Source organism: Brassica napus, chromosome C7 (assembly GCF_020379485.1).
Source record: "Brassica napus cultivar Da-Ae chromosome C7, Da-Ae, whole genome shotgun sequence".
In the NCBI taxonomy this organism is placed as follows: Eukaryota; Viridiplantae; Streptophyta; class Magnoliopsida; order Brassicales; family Brassicaceae; genus Brassica; species Brassica napus.
This window is the reverse complement of record NC_063450.1, coordinates 15,009,992-15,036,115: the sequence shown is the minus strand read 5'-3', so window position 1 is coordinate 15,036,115 and position 26,124 is coordinate 15,009,992. Positions and strand designations below refer to the sequence as shown.

At 37.0% G+C, this 26,124-nt stretch overlaps 5 protein-coding genes across 5 annotated transcripts; all 5 read left to right on the top strand.

Annotated features, from left to right (window-relative positions):
* The first annotated feature begins 2,193 nt into the window (after positions 1-2,193).
* Positions 2,194-3,934, top strand: LOC125590438. Its single transcript, XM_048764001.1, has 8 exons — positions 2,194-2,300; positions 2,478-2,503; positions 2,590-2,674; positions 2,764-2,896; positions 3,051-3,157; positions 3,224-3,347; positions 3,493-3,696; positions 3,779-3,934. Exons 1-8 carry the CDS (start codon positions 2,194-2,196, stop codon positions 3,932-3,934), a joined length of 942 nt encoding a protein of 313 aa, XP_048619958.1.
* Positions 3,935-5,181: 1,247 nt separating this feature from the next.
* On the top strand, positions 5,182-8,669 carry LOC125590437. The gene is made up of 4 exons (XM_048764000.1): positions 5,182-5,713; positions 6,104-6,656; positions 6,850-7,505; positions 7,681-8,669. The coding sequence occupies exons 1-4, from the start codon at positions 5,182-5,184 to the stop codon at positions 8,667-8,669; spliced, it is 2,730 nt and encodes a 909-aa protein (XP_048619957.1).
* A 1,823-nt stretch (positions 8,670-10,492) lies between these two features.
* Positions 10,493-12,234, top strand: LOC125590436. Its single transcript, XM_048763999.1, has 8 exons — positions 10,493-10,599; positions 10,777-10,802; positions 10,889-10,973; positions 11,065-11,197; positions 11,352-11,458; positions 11,525-11,648; positions 11,793-11,996; positions 12,079-12,234. Exons 1-8 carry the CDS (start codon positions 10,493-10,495, stop codon positions 12,232-12,234), a joined length of 942 nt encoding a protein of 313 aa, XP_048619956.1.
* Positions 12,235-13,481: 1,247 nt separating this feature from the next.
* LOC125590435 lies at positions 13,482-15,032 on the top strand. Its single transcript, XM_048763998.1, has 2 exons — positions 13,482-14,292; positions 14,404-15,032. Exons 1-2 carry the CDS (start codon positions 13,482-13,484, stop codon positions 15,030-15,032), a joined length of 1,440 nt encoding a protein of 479 aa, XP_048619955.1.
* Positions 15,033-15,318: 286 nt separating this feature from the next.
* LOC125590434 (ATP-dependent DNA helicase PIF1-like) lies at positions 15,319-20,464 on the top strand. Its single transcript, XM_048763997.1, has 4 exons — positions 15,319-15,805; positions 15,981-17,057; positions 17,184-17,767; positions 20,288-20,464. Exons 1-4 carry the CDS (start codon positions 15,319-15,321, stop codon positions 20,462-20,464), a joined length of 2,325 nt encoding a protein of 774 aa, XP_048619954.1.
* The last annotated feature ends 5,660 nt before the right edge of the window (positions 20,465-26,124 follow it).

Sequence of the window (26,124 nt, the reverse complement as noted above, 5' to 3'; positions counted from 1 at the left end):
TATATATATATATAATATTAGATTCTTAAAATCTCTATAAAATACATTTCATAGATTTTTAATATATAAAATCCACTCTAATTATTTATATATTTAATAATTTTCTAGTTTTTAAAATTAACTGACTCAATATAAATCCAGTCGCGATAACCCCCTAGTGTTTAACTGTAAAGAACAAAGTATTTAAAATACAAATATATTGACTTTGAAATTTTTATGAATCTAATATTAACTTTCAAAATTATACCCAAATCAAAAAGCATTAAACCTAGAAATACAGTATATCTTTTGAATCTACTCTGACATGTAAGCATAAACAAAATTCAATGATGATGTAATGATGTATGCATCTTCTAATCTATTAAAATAGAGTCCTACCTTTTAATCTACTGATAGAAGTTGTGATTTAAGTTTGGATCCTTTCTAGAGAGTTATATATATTACGTACACGCTACATATAATAATTCTACGGCATCATTTAAATTAGATCACCACCGGTCAATTTAACAAAACCAATAATTCTACCGCATCATTTAAATTAGACCACCACCGGTCAATTTAACAAAACCATTGTTCGAATTCTAAAATATATTTAAACTATACTGTCGGTTATTTATCGTTATAAGAACAATACAAAACATAACTCTTATCTCCATATTACATCTTACGTACATAGTCTGCTTTGTTATTAAGATTGTTTAAGTGCCCCTTTTTTATTCACTTCAGTTCATTATTTGCACCATAAAAAATCATACCGTATAAACTTATTTTCAGATTATTAACTGCAACTTATCAAAGTCAGATTTATTCATATATAGTCAACTCTGATATCACTGAACATGCAACATGGCAGACCATCTTATCACTTACTGATATTTTAACTTTCAGAAATCTGATATTATGAACACAATGTTATCATCCCATTATCAATGTCAACCATATTATCTTTAATCATATAGAGATTAGAAACGCTTCTAATCAGTAAAGTTATCTAAGATTTGTCTTTTGATTATCATACATAAACATAGAATGAATACACACATATGTGGAGATATTAATATGTTCATACTTATATCTGAGATGTTAAATTTAATAGATTACATATGTATTTCTAGAGTGTTACAGATTAACTACACGCTCATCCTAATTCTACCGCATTATTTAAATCAGACGACCACCGGTTAATTTAACCAAACCAGTTTCCTAATTCTAAAATAAAATTAAAACTATACCGTCGGTTATCTAATTATTTAATGTTTATAATTATAATAATTATTCAGAACATTCTAACAATATATATCACTAAATTTAGAAAAACGTGAGCTAAATAGATTTTTCTTTATATAATCATTTGGCAGAATATTCTAACAGCATTAATCATAGATTTGATCAAATCTAGCCTAGCGTTTCTAGCAAGCAAAAAAACCTCTAATTCAGTTAATATATCTTCCTTATTCTTTTATATTTGAAAACTAAAAAATATTCTTACTTGATTTTCTTCCTTAACCACTATCTCCCTATTAATCAACTTCCCATCTACGAAAAAGGTACATATCGTAACTTCATTTAACGGTTCCTAAAAATATACAAATCAAATATATTTAAAACTAATATATATCATTCCAATAATATCGGATATCGTAATATACCATTCTATGCTCATTATACCTAAACACAACCATCACCTAGTCAGTATAAATAATCTTCCATTGCCTCAACTCTTTTCAACACCTCACGAAAAAATAGATACTAATATGGCTATGGTTTCATCCAACGAAATCACTTTGAACAATGTCAAGCCATTTAAACTGTTTCTGTAACCAACGTCTAAACCGAGTGTTGATTATTTGTTATTGTAGGGTGTTAAGATACATTGTACCTGCAAACGGCTTTTCCTTGCTCGTGCTAAGAAATTGCAGGTTGGACAATGGAGGTTCCTTGAGAATTTTTCTGTTACTCCAGCTACCGGGAAGTACCGGCCAACGAGCCATAAATACAAGCTTTCTATCATAAGCAATTCCAACGTCACTGATTCCTCTCTGAAAAATGATGATGTTTTTTTGTCATTAACTCCATTCCAAGCAATCATTAATGGAAGTCTTGATTCAAATTTTTTGATTGGTATAGCATAATTTATCATCTTAATTTCCTATATTCGTCCATTTACATTAACTAATGTTTTATTACTGTTATATGGTTGTAGATGTAATTGGTCAACCAACAGATTTTGGAGATCTCGAAGTTGTTCAAGTGCTTGGTAAAGATAAGAAGAAGTTGGAATTTACTTTGACAGATACAAGGTAAGTTAATATATAAAAGAAAATTAAATTAAATGTATCAAACGTATGTTTATATTTTTGTACTTCATATATTATCAGTGATCAACAAATAGCATGTTGTCTATGGAGGCGTTTTGCTGAACAAGTGTTCAGAACTTACAAAGTTTGACCTTCACCCAATTTCCTCTGTTTAATAAGATTTGCTAAAATCAATGTTTACAAGGGTAAGATATCTAATTAAGTTATTTTTGATTAGATATTTAAAATATGATTTATAAGTGATGCTAGAAAATATTTTTGTTTCTTACAGGACAAGTCCAGGTCACAAATGCCTTTGAAACTTCCAGTTTGGTGATAAATCCAGACGGTTTTGATGTGCAGGACTATCTAAGAATGTAAGTTTCTATTATAATTTTCTTTTTTTAAACAACTTAGTACATACACTTATTTGTTAATCTGTTTTTTTTTTTTGAAAAATGTTAAGGGCGCCCAATAATGAGCTTGCGCTATCTGATGGTATTCGTGAGGTCGTTAAACCAAAGGGAAACAAGCGGCAAATTGAAAAATGGTCAACTTATCCAGAGAGATCAGTTTTGGATATCATAATGGCAACTGAGGTTATATTTTTATTTTTCACTAATGTATTTCTTTATTTAATATAATCTATTTAACAAATCATTGTCCATACTGTAGATCGAGAAATGCATTGTTAAGGCAACAATTTATGCAATTGACACAGACTACGCATGATATTACTTTGGTTGTGTTAAGTGCAACTTCAAAAAGGTCACTGACATTACTAATAGGGATGTGGTACCTGTGAAACATCTCTGGCGTTGTGAAACATGCAATCAGTCCATTACCAATGTTGCACCTCAGTATGATTTTAAAACTTTACTTTATATTTTAGTGGAACTTCTATGAATTTTATTTTTTTCAATTAGGTTTAAACTACATCTCCTGATAAAGGATGACTACGGTGAAACAAAAGTGATGCTGCTTGACACTATTGCTGAACCTATTTTGGGAGTAAGTGCTGATGTGCTCCTAGGTGGTTCTCTAGAAGAGGTATATATTAGCTTAAATATATTTAAGGATTTTTTTAATTATAAATTTGTTTCACTGGTTTTAATACTTAAATATATTCAACGAATTCTTTTAAATTATGAATTGGTTTCGTTGGTTTTATAGTGTTTTGTCACTGTCTAATTAGGTTGAGGATCCTGAAGATTTGCCTGATGCTATTACTGATCTTATTGGGAAGACTTTCAAATTTGGTGTCTATGTGAACAAAGATAATGTTGACTATGAAGCTGATATTTTTAATATCGGGAAGATTTGGGCTGTTAATGAAATCATAAGTGAAGATGACGACACAGTGACAAATGTTGTTTCTTCTGATCGTTCATCTGGACAGGTATGTACACTATTTTCCTATATAGACAATATCATAAATATATATAAATTTTATATCCTAAATGTTCTTCAATCGTTTATAGATCTCCCTGATCAGCGCAGACGAGGAAGACAACACATGTTTGTCCTCAACTCCAGTTTCAAAACGTAGAGGAGACAATGATATTGATGACCTTTCTTCTACTTCAAAGAAACAATGCTCAAAGGTCATCAAGGTGGAAAAGAATATCGGGAATTAGCTCAAGTCTTTGTGAAGTTCTTATTGGATGGATACTTTATTTTCAAGTTTCTTTTCTCATTTGGTTTTTTTCCTTTTGATGTTATTTGGTTGAATTCTATTTATCATTGTTATTTCTTTTGAACTTAATAAAGTTGGGTTTTAAAAAACGTGATGGTAGTTTAATTTGTTCCAATGTTTAACCTATTATGAAATTTTTCATTGTTATTTGTTTTTTTTCCTTTGTCTAAATGTTTTGACTCTTAAAATTCATTGATTATACTATAAATGTTTACTATATTTTGGCAGATTTTCAAGGCACCATGGATGATAGTGATCTTGAATTCGGATGTAGTAGTCAGGAAAGTTCGGACACTGATTATTCAGATGATCAACAACCTATGGAGCCTAAACCAGAGAAGGAAAATCAGTCTGAACGAGTTCATTTCCTGGCAGCTTTGTTCAGAAAAAAATTCAGTGAGCCGAAAAAAAAGTGAAACCAGTATCTACCAATCAAGATGGTTAGTTTAAAACCTAAATTTATATCTTAAATGTGCAATATGTTTTCTAACCAACATCTAATTTATCAACGCAGATTATGTTGACGAGGGTGATCCTGATCATACTTGTGTTCATTGTGGAGCTATCATGTGGTATGGAGAACGCATAAATAAGAGCAAATACAGAAGAAAACCTATATTTACATTGTGTTGCATGCAAGGACAGGTCCAATTGCCGTATTTAAAGAAACCCCCTGATTTTCTTATGAAGCTTCTTACAGGAAATGATAAGCTTAGCAAGCATTTCCAAAGGAATACTAGACCATATAATATGGTTTTTTCATTCACTTCTCTTGGTGGAAAAGTAGAAAACTCACTGAAAAAGGGAGCAGGACCCCAAATGTTTCAGCTTCATGGTGAAAACTATCATTTGGCTCGAAGTTTAACACCAAATGAAGGAGGCAAATCTGCGTTTGGACAGCTATATATTGTTGACACAGAGAATGAAGTAGAAAACAGATCTAATGCTCTGAGGTAATGGCCATTTATTTTGTATCGCCAAAAAGTTTGTAATTAAGTTATTCCATAATTATTTTTTATTTGACGTTTAAATGATTGTTTTGCTGTTTCTCTTCAGCAAATCCAAACATGTGTCATCAAACAGCAAAGCAGACGGTTTAAAAAAGAAATTATTGAACCGATTATAAAGATGTTGAATGATGTGAACCTATATGTGAAGTAGTTTCGATCAGCAAAAGAGAGATTTCAGATGAATCCTGAAAAGACTTTCCATATGCGAATAGTCAGTAGAAGTGACAAAGATGGTAGGACGTATAATATACCAACAGCTTCTGAGGTTGCTGCTTTGATTCCTGGAGATTTTAATTTAGGAATGGATAAGCGCGATATTGTTCTACAGCACAAGTCTGGACGACTTACAAAGATTGATGAGATTCATATATCCTATCTAGCCCTTCAATATCCTCTGTTATTTGTGTATGGGGAGGATGGTTTCAGGGTCGGAATTAAGAAGGGTGTGACAGAGGCTTCAAAGAAACTGAAAAAGGATACTATTAGTATGAGGCAGTTTTTTGCTTTCCGGATTCAAGAGCGAGAAAATGAGTCACATGCTCTGCTTTACTCAAGAAGGTTATTTCAACAATTCATAGTGGATGCCTATACGACAATAGAATCTAACAGATTGAGGTATTTGAAGCTTAATCAGACTAGCTTGCGTTCAGATAGTTATGACTCTATCAAGGAGTCTGAAAATGCCGGCAACATATGTATGAATGAACAAGGTCAGGAATTTATTCTACTAGCTACCTTCACAGGGAGTCCGAGATACATGAAGAATATGTACTTAGACGCTATGGCCATTTGTAGAAATTTTGGTTTTCCAAACCTTTTCATCACATTCACATGCAATCCAAAGTGACATGAGCTTACAACATTTATTCAAAAAAGAGGCTTGAAATCAGATGACAGACCAGATATTATTTGTCGGATGTTTAAGATGAAACTCGATTGTTTGATGCATGATCTAACAAAGAAGAATATTCTAGGAAAGACAGCTTCGTGTAAGTTTGGTTCCTCTCATCGATTATTTGATCACTAAACGTTTTTATGTATATGGTAATTTCTGAGAATGCTATATGGTTTGTGTGCTTACAATAATCTTTTTTTTACAGCTATGTATACAGTTGAGTTTCAAAAAAGAAGTTTGCCACATGCTCACATTCTGCTTTTTATGCAACCGTGCTCCAAATTTCATAAAACCGAAGACATAGATAAGATTATATCAGCAGAGATCCCAGATAAGGCATCTGATCCAGCTCTTTACAATGTTGTGAAAGATATGATGATTCATGGTTCGTGTGGAGCTGCTAATATGAATTTACCATGTATGGAAAATGGGAGGTGTGAGAAAAATTTTCCAAAACAATTTGCTGAGAATACTACAGTGAAGAAAGATGGATTCCCAGTTTATAGAAGACGTGATCTATCTAACCGTTATGTTGAGAAGAATGGTTTGAAATGTGATAACAGATGGGTCATCCCTTACAACAAGAAACTCTCTCTTCGTTATCGAGCTCACATTAATGTAGAGTGGTGCAACCAGACTGGTTCTATTAAGTATTTGTTTAATTACATTAATAAAGGAGCGGACCGTGTGACTGTAATTGTCGAACCACCAGGGCCACAAGGGGATCAAACAACAGCAACGACTCATCCATCCTCAAAGTCAGTTGCATTGAACTCAACAATTGGGAGTGATGGAGACGTTTTGAAACAGAATGTGGAGCCTAGAAAGAATTAAATAAAGGATTTATTTGATTGCAGGTATATTATTCAGTTATGTTGGATATCTACATACGAGTGAAGTTATTATGGACAGCGTCTGATTTTTCTAACTTCTATATTTTGAATTTTGTAGATATGTTTCTACTTGTGAAGGATCTTGGAGGATTTTTAAGTTTCCTATACATTATAGATCGACAGCGGTTGAGAAGCTATCATTTCATCTACCAGGGAAACAAAACATTATCTTCAGAGGGAAGGAAAAATTAAAGGAAGTTGTTGGTCGTAAACTCATCGAAAACACAATGTTCTTGGCGTGGTTTGAGTTGTGTAAGGTTGATGCATTCGCCCGGACTCTTACATATGTGCATATTCCCAACTACTACACATATTCGAAGAGCCAGAAGAAGTTCAATAGAAGGAAACAAGGATTTAGTGTTGGAAGAATTAATTATGCCCCACGTAAGCAAGAAAGTTCTTATTATCTTAGAGTGTTGTTGAACTATGTCAGAGGTCCTACGAGCTATGAAGACATTAAAACCTACAAAGATGTCGTTTATGAAGGCTACAAAGACGCATGTTATGCTCGAGGAATATTGGATGATGACCAGGAGTATATCGATGACTTAGTGAGACGTAGTTATGATAGCTCTGCAACTGTGGTTCGTGATCTTTTTGTTCTGATGCTCATGTCAGATAGTCTATGTCAGCCAGAGAAAGTTTGGGAACAGACTTGGGAACTGTTATCCGAAGATATTGAGTATTCACGCAGAAAGCATTTCAACAGGCCAGGTACAATACTTCTATCATCTTGTATAATTAAAGAAACCATTACTGTGTTTTCTAACTGGAAAGTTTATGATGTTATAAATAAATAGTAGTACATCTGTCGCTGACATTTGATATCGATCTTTAAGTATATAAAGCAACTTCACCTAAATTAGAACCTACTTTGAATTTTTTACAGGACTTATTCTAAGTGACGATGAGAAGAAACTATATGCTCTCATTGAGATTGAGAAGCTTCTTAAAAGGAGTGGGAGTTCACTTTCCTTATATGAATCTATGCCAAAGCTTCCTGAAAATGCCAAACCTATCGAAAATGTTTTGATCTTGGATGAACTAAGTTATGATCTTGAAGAGATGCAATCCACTCATGATATAGATATTATGAAGATGACTGAGGAACAAAGAAAGATATATGATGAGATCATTTGCGCTGTTCTAAAAGATAGAGGCGGTATGTTCTTTGTTGATGGGTTTGGTGGCACTGGAAAAACTTTTCTTTGGAAACTGCTCTCAGCTGCGGTGAGATGTAGGGGAGATATAGTTCTAACTACTGCATCTAGCGGAATTGCTTCTCTGTTGTTACAAGGTGGAAGGACTGCTCACTCCCGTTTTGGCATACCTATCAATCCTGATGAGTTTAGTACATATACATTGCCTCATGGATCAGATAAAGCTAATTTGATCAAGGAAGCTTCACTTATTATTTGGGACGAAGCACCAATGATGAGCAAACATTGTTTTGAGTCTTTAGACAGGAGTTTGAATGATCTTATGGGAAATCACAGTAAAAAACCATTTGGTGGAAAGGTTATTGTGTTTGGAGGTGAGTTTCGACAAGTACTTCCTGTTATTACTGGAGCTGGGAGGGCGGAGATAGTGTTGGCTGCCATGAATTCGTCATATCTCTGGGAATATTGTAAGGTTCTCAAACTAACTAAGAATATGAGATTGTGTTCAGACAATCTAACATACGAAGAGGCCAGAGATCTAAAAGAATTTTCGGAGTGGATTTTGGCTGTTGGTGATGGGAGAATAGCTGAGCCTAATGATGGGGATGCATTAATTGATATTCCAGAAGAGTTTCTGATCATGGACCCAAAAGACCCTATAGAAACTATAAGTCATGCCATCTACGGAGATACTGATTCATTAAGAGGAATAAAATAGAGTCCTACCTTTTAATCTACTGATAGAAGTTGTGATTTAAGTTTGGATCCTTTCTAGAGAGTTATATATATTACGTACACGCTACATATAATAATTCTACGGCATCATTTAAATTAGATCACCACCGGTCAATTTAACAAAACCAATAATTCTACCGCATCATTTAAATTAGACCACCACCGGTCAATTTAACAAAACCATTGTTCGAATTCTAAAATATATTTAAACTATACTGTCGGTTATTTATCGTTATAAGAACAATACAAAACATAACTCTTATCTCCATATTACATCTTACGTACATAGTCTGCTTTGTTATTAAGATTGTTTAAGTGCCCCTTTTTTATTCACTTCAGTTCATTATTTGCACCATAAAAAATCATACCGTATAAACTTATTTTCAGATTATTAACTGCAACTTATCAAAGTCAGATTTATTCATATATAGTCAACTCTGATATCACTGAACATGCAACATGGCAGACCATCTTATCACTTACTGATATTTTAACTTTCAGAAATCTGATATTATGAACACAATGTTATCATCCCATTATCAATGTCAACCATATTATCTTTAATCATATAGAGATTAGAAACGCTTCTAATCAGTAAAGTTATCTAAGATTTGTCTTTTGATTATCATACATAAACATAGAATGAATACACACATATGTGGAGATATTAATATGTTCATACTTATATCTGAGATGTTAAATTTAATAGATTACATATGTATTTCTAGAGTGTTACAGATTAACTACACGCTCATCCTAATTCTACCGCATTATTTAAATCAGACGACCACCGGTTAATTTAACCAAACCAGTTTCCTAATTCTAAAATAAAATTAAAACTATACCGTCGGTTATCTAATTATTTAATGTTTATAATTATAATAATTATTCAGAACATTCTAACAATATATATCACTAAATTTAGAAAAACGTGAGCTAAATAGATTTTTCTTTATATAATCATTTGGCAGAATATTCTAACAGCATTAATCATAGATTTGATCAAATCTAGCCTAGCGTTTCTAGCAAGCAAAAAAACCTCTAATTCAGTTAATATATCTTCCTTATTCTTTTATATTTGAAAACTAAAAAATATTCTTACTTGATTTTCTTCCTTAACCACTATCTCCCTATTAATCAACTTCCCATCTACGAAAAAGGTACATATCGTAACTTCATTTAACGGTTCCTAAAAATATACAAATCAAATATATTTAAAACTAATATATATCATTCCAATAATATCGGATATCGTAATATACCATTCTATGCTCATTATACCTAAACACAACCATCACCTAGTCAGTATAAATAATCTTCCATTGCCACAACTCTTTTCAACACCTCACGAAAAAATAGATACTAATATGGCTATGGTTTCATCCAACGAAATCACTTTGAACAATGTCAAGCCATTTAAACTGTTTCTGTAACCAACGTCTAAACCGAGTGTTGATTATTTGTTATTGTAGGGTGTTAAGATACATTGTACCTGCAAACGGCTTTTCCTTGCTCGTGCTAAGAAATTGCAGGTTGGACAATGGAGGTTCCTTGAGAATTTTTCTGTTACTCCAGCTACCGGGAAGTACCGGCCAACGAGCCATAAATACAAGCTTTCTATCATAAGCAATTCCAACGTCACTGATTCCTCTCTGAAAAATGATGATGTTTTTTTGTCATTAACTCCATTCCAAGCAATCATTAATGGAAGTCTTGATTCAAATTTTTTGATTGGTATAGCATAATTTATCATCTTAATTTCCTATATTCGTCCATTTACATTAACTAATGTTTTATTACTGTTATATGGTTGTAGATGTAATTGGTCAACCAACAGATTTTGGAGATCTCGAAGTTGTTCAAGTGCTTGGTAAAGATAAGAAGAAGTTGGAATTTACTTTGACAGATACAAGGTAAGTTAATATATAAAAGAAAATTAAATTAAATGTATCAAACGTATGTTTATATTTTTGTACTTCATATATTATCAGTGATCAACAAATAGCATGTTGTCTATGGAGGCGTTTTGCTGAACAAGTGTTCAGAACTTACAAAGTTTGACCTTCACCCAATTTCCTCTGTTTAATAAGATTTGCTAAAATCAATGTTTACAAGGGTAAGATATCTAATTAAGTTATTTTTGATTAGATATTTAAAATATGATTTATAAGTGATGCTAGAAAATATTTTTGTTTCTTACAGGACAAGTCCAGGTCACAAATGCCTTTGAAACTTCCAGTTTGGTGATAAATCCAGACGGTTTTGATGTGCAGGACTATCTAAGAATGTAAGTTTCTATTATAATTTTCTTTTTTTTAAACAACTTAGTACATACACTTATTTGTTAATCTGTTTTTTTTTTTTTGAAAAATGTTAAGGGCGCCCAATAATGAGCTTGCGCTATCTGATGGTATTCGTGAGGTCGTTAAACCAAAGGGAAACAAGCGGCAAATTGAAAAATGGTCAACTTATCCAGAGAGATCAGTTTTGGATATCATAATGGCAACTGAGGTTATATTTTTATTTTTCACTAATGTATTTCTTTATTTAATATAATCTATTTAACAAATCATTGTCCATACTGTAGATCGAGAAATGCATTGTTAAGGCAACAATTTATGCAATTGACACAGACTACGCATGATATTACTTTGGTTGTGTTAAGTGCAACTTCAAAAAGGTCACTGACATTACTAATAGGGATGTGGTACCTGTGAAACATCTCTGGCGTTGTGAAACATGCAATCAGTCCATTACCAATGTTGCACCTCAGTATGATTTTAAAACTTTACTTTATATTTTAGTGGAACTTCTATGAATTTTATTTTTTTCAATTAGGTTTAAACTACATCTCCTGATAAAGGATGACTACGGTGAAACAAAAGTGATGCTGCTTGACACTATTGCTGAACCTATTTTGGGAGTAAGTGCTGATGTGCTCCTAGGTGGTTCTCTAGAAGAGGTATATATTAGCTTAAATATATTTAAGGATTTTTTTAATTATAAATATGTTTCACTGGTTTTAATACTTAAATAATTCAACGAATTCTTTTAAATTATGAATTGGTTTCGTTGGTTTTATAGTGTTTTGTCACTGTCTAATTAGGTTGAGGATCCTGAAGATTTGCCTGATGCTATTACTGATCTTATTGGGAAGACTTTCAAATTTGGTGTCTATGTGAACAAAGATAATGTTGACTATGAAGCTGATATTTTTAATATCGGGAAGATTTGGGCTGTTAATGAAATCATAAGTGAAGATGACGACACAGTGACAAATGTTGTTTCTTCTGATCGTTCATCTGGACAGGTATGTACACTATTTTCCTATATAGACAATATCATAAATATATATAAATTTTATATCCTAAATTTTCTTCAATCGTTTATAGATCTCCCTGATCAGCACAGACGAGGAAGACAACCCATGTTTGTCCTCAACTCCAGTTTCAAAACGTAGAGGAGACAATGATATTGATGACCTTTCTTCTACTTCAAAGAAACAATGCTCAAAGGTCATCAAGGTGGAAAAGAATATCTGGAATTAGCTCAAGTCTTTGTGAAGTTCTTATTGGATGGATACTTTATTTTCAAGTTTCTTTTCTCATTTGGTTTTTTTCCTTTTGATGTTATTTGGTTGAATTCTATTTATCATTGTTATTTCTTTTGAACTTAATAAAGTTGGGTTTTAAAAAACGTGATGGTAGTTTAATTTGTTCCAATGTTTAACCTATTATGAAATTTTTCATTGTTATTTGTTTTTTTTCCTTTGTCTAAATGTTTTGACTCTTAAAATTCATTGATTATACTATAAATGTTTACTATATTTTGGCAGATTTTCAAGGCACCATGGATGATAGTGATCTTGAATTCGGATGTAGTAGTCAGGAAAGTTCGGACACTGATTATTCAGATGATCAACAACCTATGGAGCCTAAACCAGAGAAGGAAAATCAGTCTGAACGAGTTCATTTCCTGGCAGCTTTGTTCAGAAAAAAATTCAGTGAGCCGAAAAAAAAGTGAAACCAGTATCTACCAATCAAGATGGTTAGTTTAAAACCTAAATTTATATCTTAAATGTGCAATATGTTTTCTAACCAACATCTAATTTATCAACGCAGATTATGTTGACGAGGGTGATCCTGATCATACTTGTGTTCATTGTGGAGCTATCATGTGGTATGGAGAACGCATAAATAAGAGCAAATACAGAAGAAAACCTATATTTACATTGTGTTGCATGCAAGGACAGGTCCAATTGCCGTATTTAAAGAAACCCCCTGATTTTCTTATGAAGCTTCTTACAGGAAATGATAAGCTTAGCAAGCATTTCCAAAGGAATACTAGACCATATAATATGGTTTTTTCATTCACTTCTCTTGGTGGAAAAGTAGAAAACTCACTGAAAAAGGGAGCAGGACCCCAAATGTTTCAGCTTCATGGTGAAAACTATCATTTGGCTCGAAGTTTAACACCAAATGAAGGAGGCAAAGCTGCGTTTGGACAGCTATATATTGTTGACACAGAGAATGAAGTAGAAAACAGATCTAATGCTCTGAGGTAATGGCCATTTATTTTGTATCGCCAAAAAGTTTGTAATTAAGTTATTCCATAATTATTTTTTATTTGACGTTTAAATGATTGTTTTGCTGTTTCTCTTCAGCAAATCCAAACATGTGTCATCAAACAGCAAAGCAGACGGTTTAAAAAAGAAATTATTGAACCGATTATAAAGATGTTGAATGATGTGAACCTATATGTGAAGTAGTTTCGATCAGCAAAAGAGAGATTTCAGATGAATCCTGAAAAGACTTTCCATATGCGAATAGTCAGTAGAAGTGACAAAGATGGTAGGACGTATAATATACCAACAGCTTCTGAGGTTGCTGCTTTGATTCCTGGAGATTTTAATTTAGGAATGGATAAGCGCGATATTGTTCTACAGCACAAGTCTGGACGACTTACAAAGATTGATGAGATTCATATATCCTATCTAGCCCTTCAATATCCTCTGTTATTTGTGTATGGGGAGGATGGTTTCAGGGTCGGAATTAAGAAGGGTGTGACAGAGGCTTCAAAGAAACTGAAAAAGGATACTATTAGTATGAGGCAGTTTTTTGCTTTCCGGATTCAAGAGCGAGAAAATGAGTCACATGCTCTGCTTTACTCAAGAAGGTTATTTCAACAATTCATAGTGGATGCCTATACGACAATAGAATCTAACAGATTGAGGTATTTGAAGCTTAATCAGACTAGCTTGCGTTCAGATAGTTATGACTCTATCAAGGAGTCTGAAAATGCCGGCAACATATGTATGAATGAACAAGGTCAGGAATTTATTCTACTAGCTACCTTCACAGGGAGTCCGAGATACATGAAGAATATGTACTTAGACGCTATGGCCATTTGTAGAAATTTTGGTTTTCCAAACCTTTTCATCACATTCACATGCAATCCAAAGTGGCATGAGCTTACAACATTTATTCAAAAAAGAGGCTTGAAATCAGATGACAGACCAGATATTATTTGTCGGATGTTTAAGATGAAACTCGATTGTTTGATGCATGATCTAACAAAGAAGAATATTCTAGGAAAGACAGCTTCGTGTAAGTTTGGTTCCTCTCATCGATTATTTGATCACTAAACGTTTTTATGTATATGGTAATTTCTGAGAATGCTATATGGTTTGTGTGCTTACAATAATCTTTTTTTTACAGCTATGTATACAGTTGAGTTTCAAAAAAGAAGTTTGCCACATGCTCACATTCTGCTTTTTATGCAACCGTGCTCCAAATTTCATAAAACCGAAGACATAGATAAGATTATATCAGCAGAGATCCCAGATAAGGCATCTGATCCAGCTCTTTACAATGTTGTGAAAGATATGATGATTCATGGTTCGTGTGGAGCTGCTAATATGAATTTACCATGTATGGAAAATGGGAGGTGTGAGAAAAATTTTCCAAAACAATTTGCTGAGAATACTACAGTGAAGAAAGATGGATTCCCAGTTTATAGAAGACGTGATCTATCTAACCGTTATGTTGAGAAGAATGGTTTGAAATGTGATAACAGATGGGTCATCCCTTACAACAAGAAACTCTCTCTTCGTTATCGAGCTCACATTAATGTAGAGTGGTGCAACCAGACTGGTTCTATTAAGTATTTGTTTAATTACATTAATAAAGGAGCGGACCGTGTGACTGTAATTGTCGAACCACCAGGGCCACAAGGGGATCAAACAACAGCAACGACTCATCCATCCTCAAAGTCAGCTGCATTGAACTCAACAATTGGGAGTGATGGAGACGTTTTGAAACAGAATGTGGAGCCTAGAAAGAATTAAATAAAGGATTTCTTTGATTGCAGGTATATTATTCAGTTATGTTGGATATCTACATACGAGTGAAGTTATTATGGACAGCGTCTGATTTTTCTAACTTCTATATTTTGAATTTTGTAGATATGTTTCTACTTGTGAAGGATCTTGGAGGATTTTTAAGTTTCCTATACATTATAGATCGACAGCGGTTGAGAAGCTATCATTTCATCTACCAGGGAAACAAAACATTATCTTCAGAGGGAAGGACAAATTAAAGGAAGTTGTTGGTCGTAAACTCATCGAAAACACAATGTTCTTGGCGTGGTTTGAGTTGTGTAAGGTTGATGCATTCGCCCGGACTCTTACATATGTGCAGATTCCCAACTACTACACATATTCGAAGAGCCAGAAGAAGTTCAATAGAAGGAAACAAGGATTTAGTGTTGGAAGAATTAATTATGCCCCACGTAAGCAAGAAAGTTCTTATTATCTTAGAGTGTTGTTGAACTATGTCAGAGGTCCTACGAGCTATGAAGACATTAAAACCTACAAAGATGTCGTTTATGAAGGCTACAAAGACGCATGTTATGCTCGAGGAATATTGGATGATGACCAGGAGTATATCGATGACTTAGTGAGACGTAGTTATGATAGCTCTGCAACTGTGGTTCGTGATCTTTTTGTTCTGATGCTCATGTCAGATAGTCTATGTCAGCCAGAGAAAGTTTGGGAACAGACTTGGGAACTGTTATCCGAAGATATTGAGTATTCACGCAGAAAGCATTTCAACAGGCCAGGTACAATACTTCTATCATCTTGTATAATTAAAGAAACCATTACTGTGTTTTCTAACTGGAAAGTTTATGATGTTATAAATAAATAGTAGTACATCTGTCGCTGACATTTGATATCGATCTTTAAGTATATAAAGCAACTTCACCTAAATTAGAACCTACTTTGAATTTTTTACAGGACTTATTCTAAGTGACGATGAGAAGAAACTACATGCTCTCATTGAGATTGAGAAGCTTCTTAAAAGGAGTGGGAGTTCACTTTCCTTATATGAATCTATGCCAAAGCTTCCTGAAAATGCCAAACCTATCGAAAATGTTTTGATCTTGGATGAACTAAGTTATGATCTTGAAGAGATGCAATCCACTCATGATATAGATATTATGAAGATGACTGAGGAACAAAGAAAGATATATGATGAGATCATTTGCGCTGTTCTAAAAGATAGAGGCGGTATGTTCTTTGTTGATGGGTTTGGTGGCACTGGAAAAACTTTTCTTTGGAAACTGCTCTCAGCTGCGGTGAGATGTAGGGGAGATATAGTTCTAACTACTGCATCTAGCGGAATTGCTTCTCTGTTGTTACAAGGTGGAAGGACTGCTCACTCCCGTTTTGGCATACCTATCAATCCTGATGAGTTTAGTACATATACATTGCCTCATGGATCAGATAAAGCTAATTTGATCAAGGAAGCTTCACTTATTATTTGGGACGAAGCACCAATGATGAGCAAACATTGTTTTGAGTCTTTAGACAGGAGTTTGAATGATCTTATGGGAAATCACAGTAAAAAACCATTCGGTGGAAAGGTTATTGTGTTTGGAGGTGAGTTTCGACAAGTACTTCCTGTTATTACTGGAGCTGGGAGGGCGGAGATAGTGTTGGCTGCCATGAATTCGTCATATCTCTGGGAATATTGTAAGGTTCTCAAACTAACTAAGAATATGAGATTGTGTTCAGACAATCTAACATACGAAGAGGCCAGAGATCTAAAAGAATTTTCGGAGTGGATTTTGGCTGTTGGTGATGGGAGAATAGCTGAGCCTAATGATGGGGATGCATTAATTGATATTCCAGAAGAGTTTCTGATCATGGACCCAAAAGACCCTATAGAAACTATAAGTCATGCCATCTACGGAGATACTGATTCATTAAGAGGAATGAAAGATCCTAAGTTTTTCCAGGAGAGAGCGATTTTATGTCCAACTAATGAGGATGTTAATATGATTAATGATCATATGTTATCGAAACTTGATGGTAAGTTGGTTGTTTTATCTTAGGACATGTAGAGTGCGTTAGTATTTTAAAATTGTTGATTTTGATTTACAGTATACGATTTTAACACTAACTCCTTTAATTTTTTTTTTTTTTGCAATCTATTAGGTGAAGAAATGATTTATATCTCATCTGACAGTATTGATCCATCAGATACCGCTTCAGTCAACAATGACGCCCTAAGTACTGACTTCCTAAACAGCATTAAAGTTTCTGGCCTACCAAACCATAGCTTGAGATTGAAGATTGGTTGTCCTGTTATGTTGCTTAGGAATATTAATCCAAATGAAGGTTTAATGAATGGAACCAGATTGCAAATTACTCAACTTATGGATTTTATGGTTGAAGCTAGAATCATAACTGGAGAGAAGGTTGGTAAGACCGTTTATATCCCAAGATTGTTGATCAATCCAACAGATAAAAGACTTCCTTTCAAGATGCGTAGAAGACAGCTACCTTTAACAGTGGCTTTTGCAATAACCATCAACAAAATTCAAGGACAATCACTATCTGAGGTTGGAATATTTCTTCCTAGGCCAGTTTTTTCTCACGGACAGCTTTATGTTGCGATTTCAAGGGTAACGTCAAAGAAATGTTTGAAAATTCTGATCGTGGATAAAGAAGGAAAGCCACAGAAGAAAACTATGAATGTTGTCTTCAAAGAGATTTTTAATAATCTTCAGAAAAGAGAGGTATGATAGTGTTTTAAAACAAGTTTGTTTTGTTTAATTAGTTTGGAGATTGAAACTGGTGTTTTGACTTTAATGTTTTTTCGACTATCTACTGTAGAAGTTAGACGAAATTCAGTAAGTTATTCGATTTAGCAGACCCTGTTTACTTTACTTAATTATATGTTCCTAACAGAGGTTTGAAATCAAACCAAACATGTATATTGATCATCATGTTTTGATCCAAAAGAATTTATTTTACTAATCAAATAACCAAAACAATTTTCTTTCAATCATTCATCAAACATGTAATTGATCATCATGTTTTAATCCTAAAGAATTTGTATTTTATATACTATACATAGAGCAATAAGTCATATAACCAAAATTAGTACAATAATGAGCAAGATACTTATAATTTCTAACCAGTCAATTACAAGATTAGCCAAGATAATTTCTACCATCGTACACCATCAACCTATCATGCTTATAACAGTTTTATATCATGGTTGTTAACTAAGGGATGTGAGAGATAGTACTAACCTTTGTTATCATAAATTCGTCTTTTTCTTTGTTTGTTCGATAGGGCCGTATATGACAAACCTAACTCCGAAAGATAATTGTAAGAAGCTGACCCAAACAGAAATAAATGAAGTTAATAAACTTGAGTATAAGAAATACAAAATATTTTCAGGCTCAAACAGAAAAACATGGAATGTACAAGAAAAAATTGAGAAAAATCGATTATTCATGAAAATCACTTGATTTGTTAATTTAGAATTTACAACAGATAATAGAGTAAAACAATTTTGGAGCATATAACAAGAGAAAACTTATCTTACATATTCGCAATGCCTTGATCTTTCATCTGAGAATTCACTTCTCCTTTTCCATGAATCAAATAATTGTCTGATCAACAGAAATTATATATATCTTATATCACCTAAATTATAAACGAAACCTATTATCATACGATCTATAAAGATTTAAGATTAAACAGAGTATAAGAGATAGGGTATAGATGATTACCCGAAATTTTGGCCGATTGACTTAACAAAACTCATGCATGTCTTGAGAAACAAACAGATAAGTGAAAAGATCATGTAATTTCGATCCTATTTTATCATTGAAGACGAGAAAGAAAGAGAGAGAGAGAGACAGATAGCTTCAAACAGATGAACGAAGAAGTTGATTAGTTTTTTTTTTCCTTTTTACCGACTTAAACAAATATCTGAAAAAGTAGTTGACCTTATTGACGTTTTGCTATTCCCGGAAAAAAAAATCGTTATTACACTTGGGTTTCATTTTGGTTCTTGGCAGATGTTAAGTTTTGGGTTTTGGACTTAGTTTTGGTAATTAACGTGGAGGGTCCAAAAAAATTGTATTTTTTTGCACATTAATGGATCAAAAGTCCATTAATATTATCTGGCCCAAAGGTGTTTAATATTATGAACAAAAATATATGTACATTATTAATCACCAAATTAAATCCCATAATTACCATTTACGAAACTATACATTATAAAATAAATTATATACAACACATAATATAATAAAAAATCAATTGTTTACATGTTATGAAAATATATTATATAGATGTTTAAAAACATAACAAAAACAAAATTATATTATATCCACATATAACTCTTCTTATACATCATCATTTTAAAAATAATATAATATGATCTAAATAATTAGTAAGAAAATTTGTCAAAACAATGTCCGCGCACAGCGCGGATCTGTATCTAGTAACTAGATTAAAGAGACTAAACATGGGTTTAAAATGCCATTCTTGTCTCCCATAACTTTAAAAGTCTGATAAAAAAATGAAAATTTACTTAAACAATGGCTCAAAATAGTATAAATAGGTCAAAATTCATGAGGAGCGAGCTTTAGGCAAAACTAAACCAAAAATAAAGAAAATCAAAGTTTTTCTCTTATTGAACTACCATAATATGAATAAGAATTGGGCATTCAGGTGCCCGTTTAGGTCTACTTAGGTCTTTTTGGATATCATTTTTTTTTGGTTCTGAAAATGCCCCATTCGGGTATCATAATTTTTTGGACAGGTTTCGATTCGAGTCGATTCCTTCCGGATCAGATTGGGTTTGCTTTTGATGTAAATGAACCAAAAAATAACCGGATAACAGTTGTATCAAAAACGCGTTCTGATAATTTTATCTTAAGTAACCGAACTCCCGTAATCAGTTTGGTATTTTGTATCTAAGCAACAAATTTCTCCAAAGTAACAAAAATAATAATTATGTATAGTTTGAATTAGTTATTTTTTATTCGAAAGTAACTATGTATAGGATTTGTTAATTCGCTATCTAGAAACTCTAAAAAAATCTTCGATTGCCTAAAAACTAACAAAGATTTGCACCAAAAATTTTCTTACCCGGTACCTCTACGTCTGGGGAGAGTCTGTTGCTCTCAATCCAGTAGTGAATCCAGGTTACGATCAATCGGTTTAAAAAGCTAATACACAATCGATATCATCTAACAATTAAGACTTGATCTAACTTGTGTATCTTTGTTATGCAGCTTCTACAAGTACCTCAATCACAAAGCAATGTTGAGAACCTTTCAGGCAGATCGCAAGCGTCTTCACGAGTCTTGGAAGCAAATTTATATGGAGAAGAAGACGAACACCAAGGAACAAAGTCAAAGTGCAATTTGTGGCTAGCACTATGTGTTCGATTGTATGCGGAGAATCTATGAGCATAAACTAAAGAACACACTGTTAACGGTGTTCGTTTACTACATCTATGGGACCACGTCCAGAATTCATTAACTAGAAAAGACCGCAACCTACAATTGATATATGATATCCAGCTCACACTTATGCATACCACTCTTATCTAATTACAACGATCACATCAATTACTACTCAATGTCTTTCCTGACGAGTATAGTTTTCTACAAATAAATCATCAACATAACTCATGTAGGGGATGGATTTAACCACCCTACAAGGCCCAAAGAATAGAAGGCCTGGCCCGGATTAGATAAAGTGATGGCTCGGTTAGTCGGCTCAAGAGGTCAGGCCTCTCGGCTTGTCCCTAGAGTACTTTTAGTCGATCATCGTCGACTATAGAGTACTCGACTCGGTGGCTGCTTGGACGCATACGGGCCTTTCGGTCCAGCAGAAGAGGCCCATCGAAACCATCGCCGTTATTTGTACTTTTCCGGTAGCTCTTCGAGCTACCGGCTTTCTTTCTGTCGCATTCTTCTCATTTCCTTTGTAACCGACTGAACATTCTCACCGACCATTAATAAGACGTCTTTGTTAAACCCACATCTTCTTTATCACCGTTTCCCGTTCAAAGAGTTGGCGCCCACCGTGGGGCCTCTAGCAAAGTAACGTCAGCACGATGGTTGTTAGCAATGACAGTTCTTCGTCGGGCGAGGAACGCGAAGCTCTCGAGGCGACGCCGGCTCCAGAGGCGACACCTACGCCAATGCCAGCAACTCCACTGTCCCCTCCTGCGTCCATGGAGACTATCCTGGCGCGCCTCGCCCAACAAGAGGCGGCGCAGAAGGCGGCGGTTGACCAGATCACGGCGATAGCAAAGATCCTCGCTCCTCTGGCTGCAAACGCCGAAGCTTCAACGACGCAATATCGTCGACACTTGTTCGCAACAGATCGAACAACCGACGTAGCACCTACGCGGGACAACGACCGCCAAAGCGCCGATAACGACATCAACGCACACACCGTAAGCGAACTAACCGCGTTGAAACAATCGGTCCTCGATATCAACTCGAAGATCCACCAGGTGACGACGTCCGCACCCTAAATCGAGCATGTGCTCACAGAGTCTCTTCGTACACCCTTTACGCAAAAGGTTACTAGTGTGCGGCTCCAGAAGATGGAGAAGCTCCGTCTCCCCACCTTCAAAGGTCTCTCCGACCCTTCTACCCATGTTACGTCTTTCAATATAGCGATGCGACGTGCAAACCTAACCGACGAAGAAAAAGACGCTGGCTTTTGCCAACTCTTCGTCGAAACCCGAAAAGGACCAGCCCTCACTTGGTTCACCGGCCTCAAAGAGAACTCCGTCGACTGTTTCCACGACCTCTCGACGGCCTTTCTCAAGAACTATATCATGTTCACTAACCAAGAGGCGACCGTGTCAGCTTTGTGGAACCTCACTCACGCCAACGGCCAAAGCCTCCGCGACTTCATGGAGAAGTTCAAGGCTATTGTCTCGAAGATTGATATTCCAGATCATATCGCCGTTGAGTGTTTGATGAACACCTTACACGTCAAATCCTCTTTCCGTCAGGATCTCTACCGATACCCGACAAAATCTGTATCCGACGCCATTTCTCGCTCTCACAACTTTATCTGCATGGAAGAAGAAACAAGAGCGAAATTCGCAAAAGAAGCGGCAGCGAAACAGCAACCCGCCCGAACAAACGACACCCGCCACGAGCCCCGACAGCTCTCCTCCGGTGGAAACACCACTCAAAAGCGAGGATACGTCAGCTCGGTTGACGATGAGGAATCCCCAAAATCAGCTGCTGTCATGCGAGAAAAAAGCTGAAACCACTGGGATCGAGAGTCCGCTCAGAAGCAGTTAAGCTCATCCGAACCAGCGAGCTCAAACTCCGAGGAACCAAAAAAATGGTGCCTCTACCACAAAAGGGATTCCCATGATACGAAGGAATGCAAAGTCCTCATCGGGCAGTTTTTCGACGGAATCACCAATGGGACAATCCAGATGCCCGCTTCTCTTCAGACACCAAAAAACAGCAAAAGCTGGAGCAAGAATAAGGAGAATAAGGCCTATAAGTCCTAGAAGAACACGCCCCAGAGCGAGGAGAGAGCAAGCCCTGAGCGCGCTCCCATCAACAACGTCGGCCCTGCCGACGATTCATCAGAAGACGAACACCCGCGTCGCCGGCGACGAGTGGAAGTCATACTCTCTCAACCTTGTGACTCCTCTGAAGACGACGTCCCGACAGCGCAACCAGATCTGCGCGATAAACTGAACAGTAAGGACAAGCAACCTCTCGCTCCCTCCGCAACAGGCGGAGACCTGCGCACTCTTTTAAAGCGAAAGAGCGCCACAAACGAAAATACAAGAACCGCCGACCTCCGTGCGACCATCTCAAAATGCAACGCCCAGAGAGTCGGTCAAATTGGCGACCTTTGTGACCAGCTCAATTCAAAAACCGACGATCTGCGAGTACAGCTCAACCGTTCGAAAGGGTCCGATCTGCGACGACGTCTCGAATCAAAGAAGAACCAGCCCACAGAAACCCCCGAATTTGAGAACACAACTAACGAATTGAGGAAGCAGCTCGAATCAGTGCGGGCTAACCGAGCCCCGCACATTAACGTCATAATGGGCGGATCACCACCTTGCGGAGACTCGGTTCGGGCCGTCAAAGATTACAAACGTCGAGCAACCACCTCTCAGAAATGGCCCCCTCCAGTCGAAAATGATCACCAGATCACTTTTTCGGCGCTCGAGACAAAGGGCGTCCACATGCCCCATAACGATCCTCTTCTCGTCGACCTTGATATCGGCGAATGCTTAGTCACAAAAGTCCTTATCGATACCGGTAGCTCGGTCGATCTCATCTTCCGCGACACACTCGACAAGATGGGCGTTGATTTAAGAGATATGAAACCTTCCTCTTGCACGCTCACCGGCTTCAATGGAGCCTCAGAGCAAATGATCGGGACAATTCGTCTTCCGGTATACACAGGTGGTATAACCCGCACCATCAAGTTCTCCGTCATCCGCGCAAAAGCACCCTATAACGCCATACTCGAAAAACCATGGCAGCATTCCATGAAAGCCGTTCCTTTGACTTACCATCAATGCGTCAAGTTTCCCAGAAAAGATGGCAAAACGCAGACGATCCGCGGAGACCAACAAGCCGCGAGAGAACTGCTGATCGCTACTGTCAAGATGCAACAACAAACTTCCCTTGTTAACTCCGTTGGTAAACCGATCCACAAGATCTATCCCCAGAAGGAGGAAGTTCGTGAAGTCGCAATCGACGAGTCCGATCCATAAAAAATTATCCGAGTTGGCGTCTACTTGTCCGACGATATTTTTTCAAGGATCATCTCTTTCATCAAAGAGAACTCTTCGACGTTTGCCTGGAAGACCTCCGACATGAAGGGAATCGACCCCGCAGTTACCTCTCACGAACTGCATGTCGATCCGACATTCAAACCCATCCGACAGAAGCGACGAAAACTCGGGCCAGAACGATCTAAAGCTGTAAACGAAGAAGTTGATAGGCTTCTCGATGCGGGTTTCATTACCGAAGTCCGGTATCCCGAGTGGCTGGCTAATCCGATTGTCGTCAAGAAGAAAAACGGCAAATGGCGCATATGCGTCGATTTCACGGACCTCAACAAGGCATGCCCAAAGGACAGTTACCCACTTCCTCACATCGATCGCCTCGTCGAGTCAACTGCTGGTAACGAACTCCTAACCTTCATGGATGATTTCTCGGGATACAACCAGATCTTGATGCATCCCGACGATCGCGAGAAAACAGCATTCATCACGGACAGAGGGACCTATTGCTACAAGGTGATGCCCTTCGGGCTAAAGAACGCCGGGGCGACTTATCAACGACTCGTCAACCGAATGTTCGCTGATCAGCTCGGCAACACCATGGAGGTGTATATCGACGACATGTTAGTCAAATCGCTCAAAGCCGACGATCATCTAAACAACTTACGCGACTGCTTCAAGATCTTGAACGACTACGGGATGAAGTGTACCTTTGGTGTCACCTCGGGTTAATTCCTCGGCTACATTGTCACTCAGCGAGGGATCGAAGCTAATCCCAAAAAAATCTCGGCGATCCTCGACCTTCCCAGCCCGAAGAACAGCCGTGAAGTACAACGACTAACCGGACGTATAGCAGCTCTCAACAGGTTCATCTCGCGATCAACCGATAAGTGTCTCCCCTTCTACGAACTACTAAGGGGAAACAAGAGGTTCGTCTGGGACGAAAAATGCGAGGAGGCGTTCAACCAACTCAAGCACTACCTCACAACCCCCCAGTACTATCGAAGCCGGAAGCCGGCGACACATTGTCTCTCTACATAGCCGTCACATCTTCCGCCGTCAGCAGCGTACTCATTCAAGAAGATCGGGGAGAGCAAAAACCAATATTTTACACAAGTAAAAGAATGACCGAGCCGGAGACGAGATACCCAAAACTCGAAAAGATGGCCTTAACTGTCGTCACCTCGGCCAGAAAACTGCGACCCTACTTTCAGTCGCACACGATCGAAGTACTGTCTAATCAACCGCTCCGAACGGTTATGCAGAACACTAACCAATCGGGACGGTTGACTAAGTGGCCGATGGAGCTGAGTGAAAACGACATATTGTACAAGAATCGCACAGCAGCAAAGTCACAGGTCCTCGCCGACTTCTTGATCGAGTTAACACCGGAGCTGGAGTACAACTGCAGTCACCGACAGGAGAACTCATCAGGCAATCATTCAGCTTTGGCTTTGCAGCGTCGAACAACGAAGTTGAGTACGAATCCCTTATCGCCGGACTCCGTCTCGCCAAGGCAGTAAAAGCCAAAAGAATCAGCGCTTACTGCAACTCTCAACTCGTCGTAAGCCAGTACCTCGGCGATTACGACGTCCAAAACGAGAGAATGGATGCTTACCTCAAACTCGTCCAAGATCTCACGCGAGACTTCGAGTTCTTCGAACTCACGAAGGTTCCTCGGGGAGAAAATGTCTGTGCCGACGCCCTCGCCGCCCTAGGTAGCAAGCTGCACGATCAAGTCAAGAGGACAATCCCAATCCACAAAATCGAGAAACCGAGCATCGACACGCAAGCAGAGCAGATTGCGATTGCAGCAGCAATCAGTGAAGCGATGGACATCGACGAAGCGCAGCTCCCCACGCAAGCCGATCAGTCAACAGATTGGCGCAGAGAACTCGTGGATTATCTTGCTGAAGGCCTACTGCCCGCCGAAAAATGGGATGCGCAACGACTAAAGCGACGCAGTGCACACTACATCGTCATGGACGGAGAGCTACACCGATGGACCGCGACAAACGTACTACTCAAGTGTATCGCCAGCGAAGAAACGAGACTTGTCATGGGCGAAACTCACGAAGGAGCAGCAGGCAATCACTCGGGCGGACGAGCTCTCGCACTAAAAGTAAAGAATCTCGGATTCTAGTGGCCAACCATGAACGCTGACTGCGAGACATACGTGTGCAAATGCGACAAATGCCAGCGTCACGCCTCCACCATACATAGCCCGACGGAGTTCCTTCACACCCTAACTGCTCCATACCGATTCATGCGATGGGGAATGGATATCATCAGTTCGATGCCGGCATCTCGGCAAAAGAAGTTCATCCTGGTCCC